Here is a 16,028-nt window from a genome sequence, read left to right on the forward strand (position 1 = left end):
AAAATTTTCAATAAATGTAGCCAAATTATGTACAGAATTTTTACACGATAAGAACAAGAGGGATATATATCAATCTTTTATTGTTCGAATAATATAAGATAAGAAAAAAATGCAAAATGAAGACAATCGGCCTCAAAGGGTTAAAGATGACTTCTTCGTTATCTGTTAACGTAACGTATTGTTAGCCATGGGCAGTCCAGATTATTACCGTACGAAAGTCGTTGACGAATACTTTAATGAAGGTTAACAACTGACCGCTCGAATGGATGGCGAAAAAACCAGTTTCATGCATGCTTCGACATTCGTCGCATCAAATTACGTGGCATCAGAATGCCACCATGAGATAACCAATTGGCTATTGTTTATTTAACGTATGCAGATTTCTCAATCAAGGTCTGTTCTTTGTACGACCGACAGCTGTTAACCCTTTGCGGCTCTACGTCCAGGCAGACCGGATTCCTTCCCTTTCGAATTAAGATGAATTTCTAGTTTACTGTATATATGTGTTACTTATATTTATTTTACGTTCACTTTCGTCGGTTTATATTAACACTTAGGCAACCGCCTAAAAAGAATTATAACTATAACCCTTCAGCATTAACTTTAATTGAATTTATTCAACTGATTTTGTTGAACACTTTGTTCTATAAAAGCAAGAAAGGGTACTTAACTTTCTACGGAAGAAGAGTCTTTGAAATGTATAAAACCTGCAGCAGATGAAGCTAAATTGTATCTGGATTGATTAAACAATAGAAGAAATGGAAACTGTGCTCCAATCTCTTGCTATTTGAGTAATTAAATCATTTGTTTACGACTTAGTATCCCAAATTTGAAGATTTGATCTCCCGAAATGTCGACATTCGTCCGCAGAAGCTTAAACGTTTAATAACACGTGTACATTTAACAATAGTATTTTTTCTATGAATATAGACGCTTTTGTGTATACAGGTCAATTTCTCTTACCATTCTATAATACATAAAAAAGTGTTTTCGAGCGCAGAGGTTGGAGAATATTGAATTCAGGAGATATTTCAAATTAATCTGTTCGTGTCATCAAGTAGGCACTTGTAAATCCAGTGCATACCTACGTACTCACAATTTTGGTGGCAGGGTCAAATTTAACCCGCTTTCCATCGTCGAAAATATTGATCGATAACACTTATATTTAAAATCCTACACTACGCACTATTATCAGATCTTATTTGATATTCTATAGTCGCCCTAACTTATTTGTAGCACGAACAAAATTTGTAATTCTACTTTTAAAAAATGAGAAAGGCAACTCACGTTTTAAAGATTTTTACCTAAACCTAAACAAAGATAACATTAACACGTTCAGTGCCACGAACAACGTCAGCGTTTTATGTGTTACTTATTCTTTCTGTAGCAAAAATAAAAAGGAAGAATTATTATTAATTATTTGGTATGAAAATTTGTACGTTACCGTATTATCTAGTTATTTACGCGACAGACAATTTTTATTCGAAATCAGTTGTCTTACAAGTTAGAATTATCTTCTTGTCATTTGGAAGATCCGGTCATCAAACGTGCTAGCCTGTCTATTCGTACAATTAAATTAAATTTATTTATCCGTTTTCCTTCTAATTATTTATTTTTATTTTACTCAAATACAAATACGAAGAAGAGAGAAAGACCCTAGTGAAAGCTCCGTTCATTATGTACCAGTACCTTAATGGTTTCGTAACCAGTTAATAGTGGTTTAACTTGATGAGAAAGTATTGTGTTAGTCTTTTCGTATTTAAGTTATATCTGTAATCATTTTTTGCATCACAACAAGAGTCATTTTATACAAATGCACTAAAGAAAATTACTCGTTTGGTAAGAGGCTGTAAACAATAGAGAATGCATCATTGATTAAGATTCAATAAAATTATAGGACCCGTCACTTTAAAAAATATTTGATAAAAATTCGAATTTCTAAGATCTACATGAATGAACAAATAATTTTCTAAGGACAACATAATAAAATATGCAATAAATAAATCTAGTGTTAGAATAGTAAAATGAATGTGTGTTTAGAAGAAGTCTTTTTGTTACAAATTCTGTAAAAGTTGACAATGTTAATGAGATCAGGCCATCTCACTCGGAATTACTCTATGTTGCATTAATCATTCGTCCAATCTCTATAAGCAGTAATTTATCTTCCCTCTAACCCTTAAATTTTACAAATTGTAACACAGGCCCTTAACCCTAAACGTACCGCGACTGATCAAATGGCCAGTATTAAAATTCGATTAAAAATTCTGCATTTTCTTTCAACCATTTAACCTTATATCAATTCTTATATTATCCGATTAGTCGGTTTTTTCAATGATTATGTTTCTATTAAAAGAAATTTATCGTTTAACTCGTTTACCTTTACGCTACAACCAATTATTTGATCACGCCAAAAATAGGTTATAAGCTGCCGGTACGTGTTAAACACCCATTCAAATGTCTTTCATTAGCATTACTCAAAAGTCACTAAAAAAAAAAAAAAACGAAAGACTGCTTTGATCGATTAATTCTGATAACATGATAATTTGCTGTATCGTGTGTTATATACGAAACTGTTTGTTGCGACAGACGGACCTGTGCGGCATCAAATGGAGGAAACTCGTGTGGGGCGAAGTGGCCGGCGGCTTCGGTGGCACTCCCCTCGAGGACCCGGTGCTCTCGAGCTTCTCGCGGTGCCTCGCGGGTGACATTCTCTGCGTGTGGCGGCGGGTCGCCGCGACGCCGGCCACCTCCGGCCCGGCAACCGCCTCTGCGACCGGAGCTGGCATCTTCGACCTGGGCATCGCACCCTCGCCTGCACCGCCACCCCTCTCCCTCACCGCTGCCAAGGAACTCTGGATTTTCTGGTACGGCGAGGAACCTGATCTCTCCGGTATCGTGTCGCCGGAACTCATTGCGTGCGGTGAGTACCTACCAGCTACACCTTGCTACCGACCTCTCTGTCCTGTACCCTTGGCAGACAACTCGGTATTCAGCGAGACGGCACCGTGGTTCGTTCGTATTAACCTGTTAACTGTGGAATTTAGTTTCAAAAATCTCTTGTTTCGCACACAACAAAATGAAGAAACGAAGTGTGTACTTGTCATACTTTTAACGAAAAATCAAAGTGAAACAAAAAAGAAATACATATTTATCGGTTGTAGTGATGTCACAGGTTTCAACGTATAATGGGGCCTTTTTACACCCGTCTCTCCATTTATGCGAGCCTATTTTTCATGCGGTTAATTATAACGCTATTTACGCGGAATATCGATTTAGACGAACTGAATTTAATGACGTCGAATGAAATTTACTTTTGTTTTCTGAATGTCATTGTTGTTTGTTTGTTAAGCTGAGGTAAGTACTGTCCACAGACGATGTTTCTTCACGTGTCTTTAATTCTGAAGGGGCAAATGTAATAAGGGCACGCGGTTATTCGTGATGAACGTTGACGCTTCAGTTTCGACCGCTTTTGCTATTGACTGATTCGCGTAAATGAAGATGGGAAATTAAACTGAATATGACGAAGTGAGATATAACGATTGGGAATGAATATGGGTGTCAATTACTTATTTGTGTACAAATTCATTCCCAAGCATTATATCCTAATTCCCATATTCATTCCCAATCGTTATATCTCACTTTGTCATATTTAGTTTAATTTGCGATCTTCGTTATTCCTGTTCATCGTAAATGAAACAGAATACGATGAACAGGAATAACGAAGATCGCAAATTAAACTAAATATGACAAAGTGAGATACAAATAAGAAATTGCCGCTCATATTCATTCCCTATTGTTATCTCTCACTTGATCGTATTCAATTTAATTTGCAATCTTTGTTTATGTGAGTTAGCCAGGAACAAAAGCAATTAAAATCAAGGTATCAACATTCATCGCGAGTGAACGTCCCCCGTTGCACTTACTTCTTCAAAATTAAGAACATGTGAAGAAACATCATCTCTGAACAGTATATATTTCTGAAACTTGGATCAGCTTTTTTCTGCAGTGTTTTGTTTTCTTTTGTACTGACAGGCTCTATGCGATTTTCAGTCACGTGAGTGGAGGGATAGGTGTATTATTTGTTTGTGTGATCGTAGTTTTCATTACTTATGTGTGACTGCATTGAACAGTAGCAAGTTAACATTGAAAATGAAATGGGAACAAGCAAAATTAACCGATCAGTCGTTATTCCGCATTCCTCAGCATAGTCATCGAGTGATCTGCCAATTTTATACAGAAGAACCTCGACTGTCCGAACTAATGATGCGTAGTTTTTCATTCGGCTGCTTCGTTTTCTTGAATAAATTCTTTACTGAAAGTATGTCATTATACAGGGTGTATCTAGTCATTCAGACAGAGTATAACATTTTTATTGTTCAAGTTAGGAAAAGAATTGCAAACAAAATGTTTACCCTATTTAACACACTGTATAATATAATACCATTTTTTCGTAAATGCATTTTTCACAAGTGTAGCTGCAAAGCACAATTGCACTGTTTTTTAAAAGGAACTCTATATTTTCTTTACATAAACAGATGTCTTATATTATTTTGCGTGAGAGAAGTTTAAGGTACTATCATTGAAAATTAAATATTTTTCAAGGCATTTTACTTAAAATGCTCAGTGTTGTGTAAATACCTTATCATATTGGAATCACTATCCTACTATCTTATTTACTAACAGCGTATTTCCAGCTGATATTCAATGAAAATTGTCTTGAAAAATATTAAATATTCTTACATAAAATGATGCTAAAAAACTATTTATCTAAAAAAAAAACGTAAAGTTTCATTTTGTAATTATGTAAGTATTTGTATTGTTCTATTTATCCGTAAATATATATATATAACAAATGCGTATTGTCACTTTACAGCATTCCGTTTAATTTATAAGTGAAAATTTCAAAAATGCATTATTTCATTGTTCGATTATTTGAACCATCTTGGTCCCAACTGATTCGGATAATCGAGATTCTACTGTACAGTCTGTCTCGCAAGAACGTACCGTTTCCCGTCATTCACTTTTTACATGCTGCGTTATCTTATCAATCAATGAAAACACTTTGCTGGCTACGAAAATTCGAACTCGATATTTCCCTTTTTCGTTTTCTTTTTCTTATGTGATCGAAATAGAGCAACAAGTACGATATCCATATATGGATCGAATATTTTGAAAATGGTGTAAATTCATTTCCTTCTGTTTCAAGATTCGTAAAGTTTACCTTTTCATCCATTGTAAAATTCCAACTAGTTTACTTAGGATTAATTTATTATAGAAATTAATTAATAATTAATTCATTATAGCCTTTTTGTGAATTAACCAGAACCTTATACAGTAGCAATCGTTTGTGAATCAAAGTGTTCTTGATTTTTCATTTCGAAACCTCCATCAACGTTATTTAATTCAATTGTAATTCAGTTAGTAATGATGATATCATGTTATCGTGAGTAACTAACGCCACGTCTAACTCGACGTTCAATTTTTGATTGGAATATATTAAAATAAGACAGAAATGATTTAATATTAAAATTGTTCGTTTTCACAATTTTTTCAAAACATGAACTTGCGCCACTTTCATAATACATATTTTTGATGATTCTTAGTATAGTCTGATGAATTTTGGTGTAGTCGATCATGTATGCGATGAAAATAGAGAGGTCGAAAATTGTTAGAATAAAGACATGTTTTCTATTGATTACAAACCAGTGTCTACATGTTTTGTGAACACTTTAACGACTGTTTACGCTTGCACGTGAGATTTGTCTGTATTATACGGATACGAATTCGTTTGCACTGACCCTCAAAATTACAGACGACCCCGAGTGCATCCATAGCAATTGAAAATTAACCGTTTGCACTCAAAAGTTGTCGCGCTAGATACATTCATAATTTTCTAATGAAATATGAGTAATTTTCAGCAACTAACATGTATATATAAACACTGCCGGTCAAAAGTTTAGGAACAATACATCGATTAAAAGAAAAAGTTCCAGTTTTTTGGAAACAATTTTTATTGGAGAATTTTTGCGTGTAATAAAGGGACATGGACATATGTGTATTAATCAAATATAAAAATGTATAATTTTTGTTATTTTGTTTTATATATTTATAAGGTATATAATTTTTAATTTGTGACGTTACACATCAAGTGTAACCAAACAACTCAAACTTTTGACCGGCAATGGATATATCTTACATTATTTTATTATCTAGGAAACAAGGGATATATAATTTAAGAATATAGTTTTTTTAGACAATTGTCTAAGTGTTAAGAGCAGATTTTTTTCTTTTCAAACATACGTTTTTTCAAGATTTTGTAGCTTGAGATGTATTACTCCCGCGCGGCAACACTTGCTGGTTTGCAGTCGACCTTGTAACCTTCTTGGCACAGTGTGCACATTTTGAAAATTGTCTCCCATACTCGTTATACCGGTTACGTGCACATTTCTTTTTGGTTGTTTTGTTGTAATGCGTTGACTACCGAAGCATCTTCTGTAAGAATCAAGACATACTATTTAACGCTAGAACCACTGAACATTTAATGTAATTAATATGTGATCCCTATGAGAATTGTAAGAATAGATTTCTTACGCTTTTTCCATTTGTTCATTGTAGTATTTAAGTGAAACTATCCACTTTTGAAATTGTTTCAGATATTTAGCACTCGTAAGGTATTAATAATATAAATATGAATTAAAATATCAATAATTGCGTCATATTGACGAGTGTGGTTTTCTAGTGTTAATGAAACAGTGACCTTACAGCCAAAATATATTAACCCTTTGTACTCGAAAGGTGACTCTTAGTTACCACTTGATTTGATACATTAAAATTATAGTTTTATATATAATATTAAGATTTGTATAATGCATCAGTATGTGGAATATTAAAATAAAATAACTTTCCTTCTTAATTTATGTATGTTTTCTGATTAATTAGTTTCAAAGAGCATCGTCTATATTTCATCGGAGAATGTTGAATATTTCTAGTACAAAAACTTTGGAATGCAAAGGGTTAATTAATATTGTTACTTTAAAAAGAAAAAGGAATAAAATTTTCTAAAAAAGCAAACAAAAATTTTAAGTGCTTAGTATGAATATGATAGAATAGATAAGATTTTAATTCATACATAGCTTTATTACGAATCAGTATCGACCCAGCGCCATAATTTATCGGACCATCATTGTTCGACTATTAATACGTTGAATGATGATGATCACCGATGACCCGAGTTTTCGAATTATCTAAAAACAATTACAAGAAGACTGGTGTCCAATATTTAACAAATAACAAAATAATATTCAATGACGTAACTAAGTAGATAACTGTATAGCATAAGAACTATGATGCCAAATTAATAATAATTATTTCTAATACTATTTACCTTCGCTATAAAAGAATAAGTAATGCTATACAATATGCAAAAAATTCTTACGACGGACAACACGTTGAAGTCAGAATTTTAACCCTGTAACAGTTTCACGGCGGCCGGTCTAGCAGTGAAAGTGTTAAGCTTTCGTTCGTGAACCTCTTTCGACAGAGGATTTAGAAACAGCGGAAAATTATTGTAGATTATAGAACATTGTACGGCTGCACAGTGGAAAAGTATCGATGTTTCTGTGGTCAAAAATTAATTTTCCGGAGTCCTTAAAAAAATGAAATCATTTGTTTAATTGAAAATGAAATATCTACTAATAATAAACATAAAAGTTTCTTAAGAAACAATAAATAAATATAAATACTAATAAAAAACCGCGCATATCTAAAACTTACAGAAATGATATCAAAATAAATAAAAGTTATTAAAAACTTAAATACCACTTACTATATTATTACAAACATCAGTACGCTTTATAAGCAAAATGTAACCGTATTTCTGATGGTACGGATAGTGTTAATTGAGTGAATTGTAGTAATTTGGTTTGATTAAGAGTCACCGGTGTCACGATATTCAACGTGTTAATTCGTGAGTAATTATGTATAAGATAACCATAAACTTTTTCGTGGTATTGCTAGCGAATATTCCATTGGATCGATACAAAAGTTTTGACGTTTGTTTATAAGAAACAAGAAGAAGAGTTTTCAATTGTTCACTGGCTAAACCAAAACTAAGCAAAAACGAAGAGATATTCTTTAGACACGTTACAATAATTTGAAGATAGATATTCGTTTCGAAGAAAAACAATTTTTTTATTAATCACGTATAACAAAACGTCAGAATTTCTGCATCAATCGGATATTATGAACCAGTTAAAAGATTATTGAAAAATAACTATAAAAGTGATATTCTTCATAAGAAAATAATGCAAGCAAAGGTAGAAGTTAAACCAGTATCGAAAAAAGAAATTTTAACGCGGAATTTTTTTGAAAACTTGAAAATTTGAAAATTTAACACAAATTTTCAAAATACTCTGTGCTATTCTACGTAGAGTGAGGTGTATTGTAGGAAAGTACCGTGGGAAATTCGGCGTTATACGGGGTTCTACTGTATTATCACCAATAGATCATATCTTCACTCGTTGGAGCATCACAGACTTTTGGCCAGTAAACTCGAGATCTCATCCATTGTGGACCGTTAGAATCGCGATCGAGCATAGCAGTGGGTTCCGACCCTAGAAAATATAGTACCGGTCCGCAACCGGCCGCGTCGGATCGGTTCGAAAATCGTCGCAAAAAATTCCGTGCGGTTTCGTTTCGAGGAAAGAAGGTGTGCGAAGCGAGCGAAGCGGTAACGCCGGCGAGACCGTGTTTCTCTCTGGCACGGGGTCGCTGAACCGTGTACTTGTCTGCAACTCGGTGCATTGCAACGCGGAGATCCTTTATTGTACATCGCGAGAAGTGCGCACCGATCGCGAAACAAAACGACGAACCGTTAACCAACGACGATCAAACGTTGCATGCCCAAGATAATCAAAAATAAAAAGAACGAAATAAAGGAGGGTGGGGCGAGAGGAAGGACAAAGGGAATAGAGGATCGACCGATCGAACGACAGAGGATAGAACTGGATTTTTCAGCTAGCCGCGATCGCGTCGCTCGCAAATCGCGTTACTTTCATGGAAAGGAGCATCGCCTCGATTCGACGGAGGAAGTAGATCGCGGGAAACTGGCTGAAAAACGTCGCGTTTCCGCTAGGGGAATTCTTCGCGATGAAAGTATCATCGGAAACATTGAATCGACACACGCAACGATCGTACGCGATAACTTTGGGCATGTTCCTGTAATGACTAATCCCGCACGATTGTGATTGCAGAAAGTGAACAGGGTTCTTGGGAAAGCGGATTATCGTACGAGTGCCGGTCACTTCTTTTCAAGGCTCTGCATAACTTGATCGAACGGTGCTTACTGTCACGTGACTTTATTCGCTTAGGAAAGTGGTTCGTGCAACCTTACGATGGCTTCGAGAAACACCGTTGCAGTAGGTAAGAACCTGCGGTTATACTTCTCAGTCGTGCCTTTTTTTTACCGTTCTCCTTTGCTCTACCATGCTAACAGTTACATTTTTCCCCGTTTTTTCTTTTGCAGTTGTCACCTGTCATTCTCGTTCGCGTTCTTCGTTCATGGGGAGAGCACCGTGTGCGCTAGCGTGGATGTCAGGCAGCATCCCGCTGTTCGGCATCTCACCAGAGCTTGTTTGCAACGTACTCAGACATCCCAGTCTGGGGTTAAAGGTAGCTCTTCGAAATATTCGTTTAGCATTAGGTTTACGGACATTTATTATGCAGTTCTATCGTTCTTAGAGAAACCGATGTTTGTTCAGATAGATCTTGGAAATTAGAGACTTGGAAATAGACAATTAGGATATACATTCATGTGATTGCATGAATGAGAATCTACGTAAACATTTATCGAATAATTTTTGTAAAATTCAACATACGTAAAATTGATACGTTCCGTAAATCTAGTGTTAATTACTTGCTGCCCGATTCTGTAAGTGCTTGGTCGTGCGGTACCAAAATTTCAGTTCACTTGTGATAACGGATAACGTATGAGAAGGATAAATAAGATTATAATGCAGTAAAGCATTCACTTCGGAGGGTGTAAGAAGGAGTAACAAGGTCAAAGGTGTTCTTGATCCAGGTTAACTTGACAAAGGACCGTCCAACAGGAAAGAAGCATTTCGTACCGAGTTTTCCACTTTGACATGGACTATTTGGTTTATCAAGTTTTCTTCTGTTCTTTCTAGTTTGTAGAATTTATGCCTACGCAAAGATTTCGATGTTTTTAGTTGCGAATGTTGTACAAAAATTATAAAATATTAAAGACGCTGAAAAATTGTATAAAATTTAAACTTCTTGCTGAAGTTTAAAGGTGATGTCTTTTTGTAATTTTTGATAGAATTCGTTGTATTTAAACGTGATAAGAACCGATATCTTCTATGTTTCTAGAAAAATATGTTTAAACGGTCAGTGTGCGAATTAAGAAATTTAAATTAACTTGAACAGTTAAGTGTTTAACTGTGGAATTGTTACATATGTGCAAGGACTAAGTTATTTTTATTCTATTAATTAGATACTTTTTCATTTTTTAATTGTGTCAAAATCATATTTATAATATGACATATCATGTGTTTATAGAATATTATGTTTATAAATTTAACATAAACAATTTGTTTAAAAATAAACAAACTTTTCACACGAGAACGAGAATAAAACTTGATAGTTTGAGTTTTGTTTTTAGCTATCCTTGTTATCAAAACAGAGGATCAAAACATGGCGTAAAATATTCTTTTCGGAGAAATTATTAAATAGTCCAGAATTGATGTAATATGGTTCAAGGATACTTTTGATTCTTTTATTTTGTTATATCCCCTTATAAATTTATAATTTATATTATCGTACAAATATGCAATATGACATAGTTTTCAAAATATTGAGCACTCAATAGAATATTCTAGAAAACAACGTACACAAACACGTGATATTGGAGGTTGATCAAATTTGAGTCTTAAGTAATACGTTCTGTAAGATTTGCTATATACACAAGTATTAATCATGTACCTATTTTAAACAGTGATTCTAGCTCCGTATGGGCTAGCAGGCACTTTAACTGGTCCAGTGGGACGTACAGACAGTCAACTCCTTGAGGAATGGAAACACTTCTATCCAATCAATGGCAGCAACATCGAAGCAGGACTTCCACCGTTGGTGGAAGTACTCGTTGGAGGTGTACGCATGCGATATCCTTCCTGTTATGTCCTGGTCACTGATATGGACGATACTCCACCCGACACTCCTCTTTCTCCACCGAGCAGTCCTGCTAGCTGCGAACATCCACTCTTAGGTCAACAGGAATTACGAGCAGCTACAGAACTACCGGAACGCGTGTGGGCAGAATGTACTTTGAGTTCACCGATCTCTGCTTCCAAAACAGAATCTTCCATCGAACAAGGAACCTGGAGCTTCATTGACCCAACACAAAAGTCTTCCTGTACCTGTTCAAAGTGAGTAGTGATTCACAACAACTTTCCCGATTTACTTTTACTGCATTGTACTTTCATTCAAGTACCGTTGAAAGAATGACATGTTTTGGAATAATTATTTGCGTGTAAAGGGAGTATGGAGATGTACTTGAAAATAAGAAAATAATGCAGTAATAGTACTGAGAATAGCACTATCGAAATGAAAACGATCCTGTGTTATTATAGTATTATATAGAGAATATACTAGTTTATTATCATTATTATTATTACATTATAATTATTATATTCCAAAGTATTATTTTCTTTGCACATGTATTCTCATCGTAGCAGTAAATCTTTCGATTGCATTCTATGTTCATCTGATAACGTTTAAGACAATATTATTCACAATGATTATTGGTTCTGTCTGCATGTTATAGCACAATTATACAAAACGTAGGTCTCAAGTGTTTCAGTACATAAGTAGTAATTTAATTAAATGGCTGTTGCAACGTGTGCATGTAAACTTAGTTTTTTTGAGGATGGCTCAAATGCGATTGATTCTTCCAAATTAGAACTTTATTTCGTACAACAGAACTGTCCTATATAAAAAAGAAAGTACTTCCGTTAGGAACAGTCGTATTTGTTCCGAAAGATACATGGTAAGTCCGTGGTAATATAAAATTACATTAAAGGCATGAAACTGATAGCCATTGTAAATATGATGTGTTTGTGTCGAATTATTGACGAACTTTGGTAAGCTTATTGTAAGGGACGAAACATTACAATCAAAGGCTAAAAATATAAATGAAGTTTCGTGCTAGTTGGTAATTGATTAGCGATTATAGATTACAAGAAACTTTTTGCTCCAGGATCCTCTATGTTGGAATAATAAAAAAAAACAAAACAGATAAATGTAGGAGAAAACGAGATGTTAAATACATCGGTTGCAGGTATACGACCCCCGGGGGTTGGAAGAGCCTGGCCTCCTCTCAGGTTCAGAGGGAGAGAGTAGATAAAGGTGGACGGAGGGTCGTACCATTTCATCGACGCTCTACCACCCAGTGGGATGCTTGTCCCTCTGTCCCTGCTAATGCCCCCAGGTGGGTAATTTCTGCCCCGATATCAACTGGAGAACCATTTTTCTCATATCTTAATAAATCACCGCAATAATGCCAACTTCATGTGATCGTTATGATGCCATAACGTCATCCTTTAATTCACATCGCTTTTGGAAGCTGCGCTATTTAACTGGCATAGCAGTAATTAAATTTAATGCACGTATAACGCATTAATTAATCGAATATCATCGTGTAGTTTCTTCTTTTTATCATTCTCGGAGGGGGGTGGCTTTGCGTTTGGACTTGGAATCATTGACAAAGTATGTGCGAGTAAAGAATTACATAAAGTCTATTATTTATTGCTGTTAGAGAGACACAGCTGACATAAACATTTTGTATACGTATTTATAGCGGTAGAATCTGTTGCACGTATGTGCTCATTAATATATTGTAGTAAGTATGCGTACCTGATAAAAAGTAATTTATGCTTCGAAAGTTCTAAACTTCATGAATTCTAATAATATAGAATTTCCGATTTGATCTTTAGATCATAACGTTTTAGACGCCTAGGGGAATATCTTGCATGAATCATTTTGGTATTATAGAATCAGCATGTACTCTGTAAATGTAGAATATTACGCTTTTTGTCCTCATCTTTTTTCTGTTTAGCATTTTTCAGCTTATTATTATCAGTTTTATTCATTAAATTAAAATCATTATACTGGTGAGTACGGGTGGGGGCATTTGCTAGCTTAGAAATTCTGTAAAATAGCTGAGAAATGTTATCGATATGTGAGAAGGTACTTGATATCATGACATCTCCACCTGTATTTTCTAGTACGGTGATAATTTTAAGATTTTAATAATGAAATTGAATAAATAATTTTATCTTTAATTTAAACAGGTCTATATTGAATAGAACAGAGGCGCCAAGTACACCACCAGGTGGACCTCCCTCTTATTCAAGGGGACCACCGACAGGAGGAGATTGTCTACCAGTTCCATCTGTTGGCTCACCAGGTTCCCCTGCACCTTCACCTCTTCCAACTCCACATTCCGAGCCAGCTTCTGTTCCACCTGCTGAGCCTACGATGCCCACTCTAAGTCCTCAACCACCACCCAGTCATACGAACACTGCCCCACCATTAACCCCTTCGCAAGGTCCAAAGTCAACCTCCTCTGCATGCAATAATCAAGTGCATAGTCCAGCTCCTGGGCCAACTTTAAAACGACCAGTCTTAGTCTCCAGAGAATGTGAGGATATGTATTTAGAAAATGAACAGTCATTACCTTGGCTCTATGATTACTCTACGCAAGAAGCATGGCTCAATCATCCTGTGAAACGTTTTAAGGAATCTAATAGTAGTCCAGTCAATGTGCGGAGCAATACTTTGTATCCACCAATGAATTCCCAGGTTTCTCAATCTCAGACTCCAAAATTAGAAATAAAACAGGAACCAAATGTGAATGTTGTAAGTGATCAATGGTTTCTCCCAAAATGTTAATAATTATGTGTAAATCATTCTACAAAATTATATTTGATTTTTAACAGGGAGATTGCATTGGAAGAAGAACAGATCCTTACGAGTTCGACGCAACAGGTGACGAAAATGGCGCAGGCGTCGATGGACTTAGACGACAAAGAGATGATCCTACCAAACCGGGATCTTTGTTCACCAGCGAAGGTCTTCAAGCATCCTACAAAGATTTAGACCAAATCTTTGATAACTCCGATCCTGATACTTCTAGCGATGAAACTGTATGTATTATTTTCAAGTTTCAATATAGTAAATATAGTAAATTACATACAACTTTCTTTTTATATGCCAGAATTTGAATCAGCTTCAAGTACAAACTCCGCCGGAATCGAACAGATCTGGTGGACTACACGAAGAAGCCAGAGTGGACGCCAATAATAGACATAATAACCGTGGAGTGGGTGTTCTACGACCAGAAGAACTGTCCAAAATGTTCCCGACACCACCATCCTTAGAGCATAATCCGGTCGCTTCACCTTGTCAGTTGAACGACCCCCTAATGGACCAGACGGAACTTTCTGTACCTCAACGACCACTCAGGCATCTCCCTGACATCTATCCAAACATGGGATCTCCCCAAGAAGAACCAATCGACGATTGGTCCTACGTGTTCAAGCCTACACCCATCTGTAAGATGGTTGGTTCTTCCAAGTATGCTCCTCTCACGAATTTGCCCAGCCAGTCTTTACCACCCGTTACACTGCCATCGCACTGCGTATACAGACCTTCCTGGCAGTGCAATCCAGCACCCAACAGTTCAGACAAACCACTTCCACCTACTAGACCCGGTTCGGTTCAACAACAACCTTGCCCACCGAGTCCAGCACCACTGGGAGCACCCTATCGCTCGGCAACCATTTCTGGTAGGCCACCGCCGCCACCATACGATCAACCAAGCCCGGCAACATCCACAACCTCTTCGTATTTGAATAAAAACCTGAATAGTATTGAAGCAGATACACCGGGACCTACGCGTGCTCCAGAATCGAACTCTCTTATAGTAAACATCCTATTAGGCGACACTGCACTGAACATTTTCCGCGATCATAACTTTGACAGTTGCAGTCTCTGCGTGTGCAATGCAGGCCCAAAAGTAGTTGGCAACATAAAAGGTGCGGATGCAGGAGTTTACCTGACACATTCGTGGTCAGGAGGAGCTCTATTCCAAGATGACGATCAAATTAGGTGTAGTTGCGGGTTTAGCGCGGTAGTGAACCGACGATTAGCCCATCGAGCAGGTTTGTTCTACGAGGACGAAATGGAGATTACCGGTATCGCAGAAGATCCTGCGGAAAAGAAGAAAGCATCTTTGGTTGCCGTGGCATGTGGTGGAGGTAAACCATGTGAAGGCTTGGATGTGATACCACCGAACGTGTTGGAGTTGCTAAGGGAACAGTGTTTGATCGTGCAAAGCTCCGCGAGTAGTCTGTACAGAGCATCTAGAATCTATGCGTCAATGAAGAGTTACCCTATGCTCGCGCCTACAGTGAACATGTTGGAGTTTAACGACGGAAATGAAGTGTCGCTAGCGGCTCTCGATCAGGGTAAAATGGACGGTACGCACAACGAAAGGACTAATCGCGTGAACGGTGTACATCGATGGGTGTTCCTTAGAGCAAAGGGTCCTCAGTGCAGCGGTGATATCGTTAGGATGATGAGAGCCCTGCAGCCGCTTCTGCAAGACGCGGTACAAAAAAAATGTACCACGCGAATGTGGGAAGCACCATACACTGTCGCTGGTCCTCTTACCTGGAGACAGTTCCATCGTTTAGCCGGTCGTGGAACCGACGATCGCTGTGAACCTCAACCAATACCCGCGTTGGTTGTCGGCTACGATCGAGACTGGTTATCTTTATCACCGTATGCCCTAAGTTACTGGGAAAAACTGCTTCTGGAACCGTATGCCGGACCCAGGGATGTCGCCTATGTAGTGGTAGCACCGGACAGTGATTGCGTCATCAATAAAGTGAAGTCCTTTTTCCGTGAGCTATCGACCACGTACGAGGTGAATATTGGATTCTACTACAACA

General features: G+C 36.7%; 1 protein-coding gene across 10 annotated transcripts in view; it reads left to right on the top strand.

Moving 5' to 3' along the window:
* Window positions 1-16,028, top strand: part of skd (mediator complex subunit skuld) — a 57,167-nt gene that overhangs the window by 28,757 nt on the left and 12,382 nt on the right. For 8 of the 10 annotated variants that reach the window (XM_076366956.1, XM_076366957.1, XM_076366961.1 and 5 more), the window contains exons 2-9: window positions 2,587-2,920; window positions 9,252-9,420; window positions 9,524-9,669; window positions 11,012-11,441; window positions 12,353-12,502; window positions 13,365-13,932; window positions 14,013-14,219; window positions 14,291-16,003. In XM_076366956.1, the coding sequence (XP_076223071.1) occupies window positions 2,587-2,920; window positions 9,252-9,420; window positions 9,524-9,669; window positions 11,012-11,441; window positions 12,353-12,502; window positions 13,365-13,932; window positions 14,013-14,219; window positions 14,291-16,003 (3,717 nt within the window). The remainder of the gene's footprint in view (window positions 1-2,586; window positions 2,921-9,251; window positions 9,421-9,523; window positions 9,670-11,011; window positions 11,442-12,352; window positions 12,503-13,364; window positions 13,933-14,012; window positions 14,220-14,290; window positions 16,004-16,028) is intronic. The other 2 variants (XM_076366964.1, XM_076366965.1) reach the window with 1 other exon arrangement.

This window comes from Nomia melanderi, chromosome 4 (genome assembly GCF_051020985.1).
Source record: "Nomia melanderi isolate GNS246 chromosome 4, iyNomMela1, whole genome shotgun sequence".
In the NCBI taxonomy this organism is placed as follows: domain Eukaryota; kingdom Metazoa; phylum Arthropoda; class Insecta; order Hymenoptera; family Halictidae; genus Nomia; species Nomia melanderi.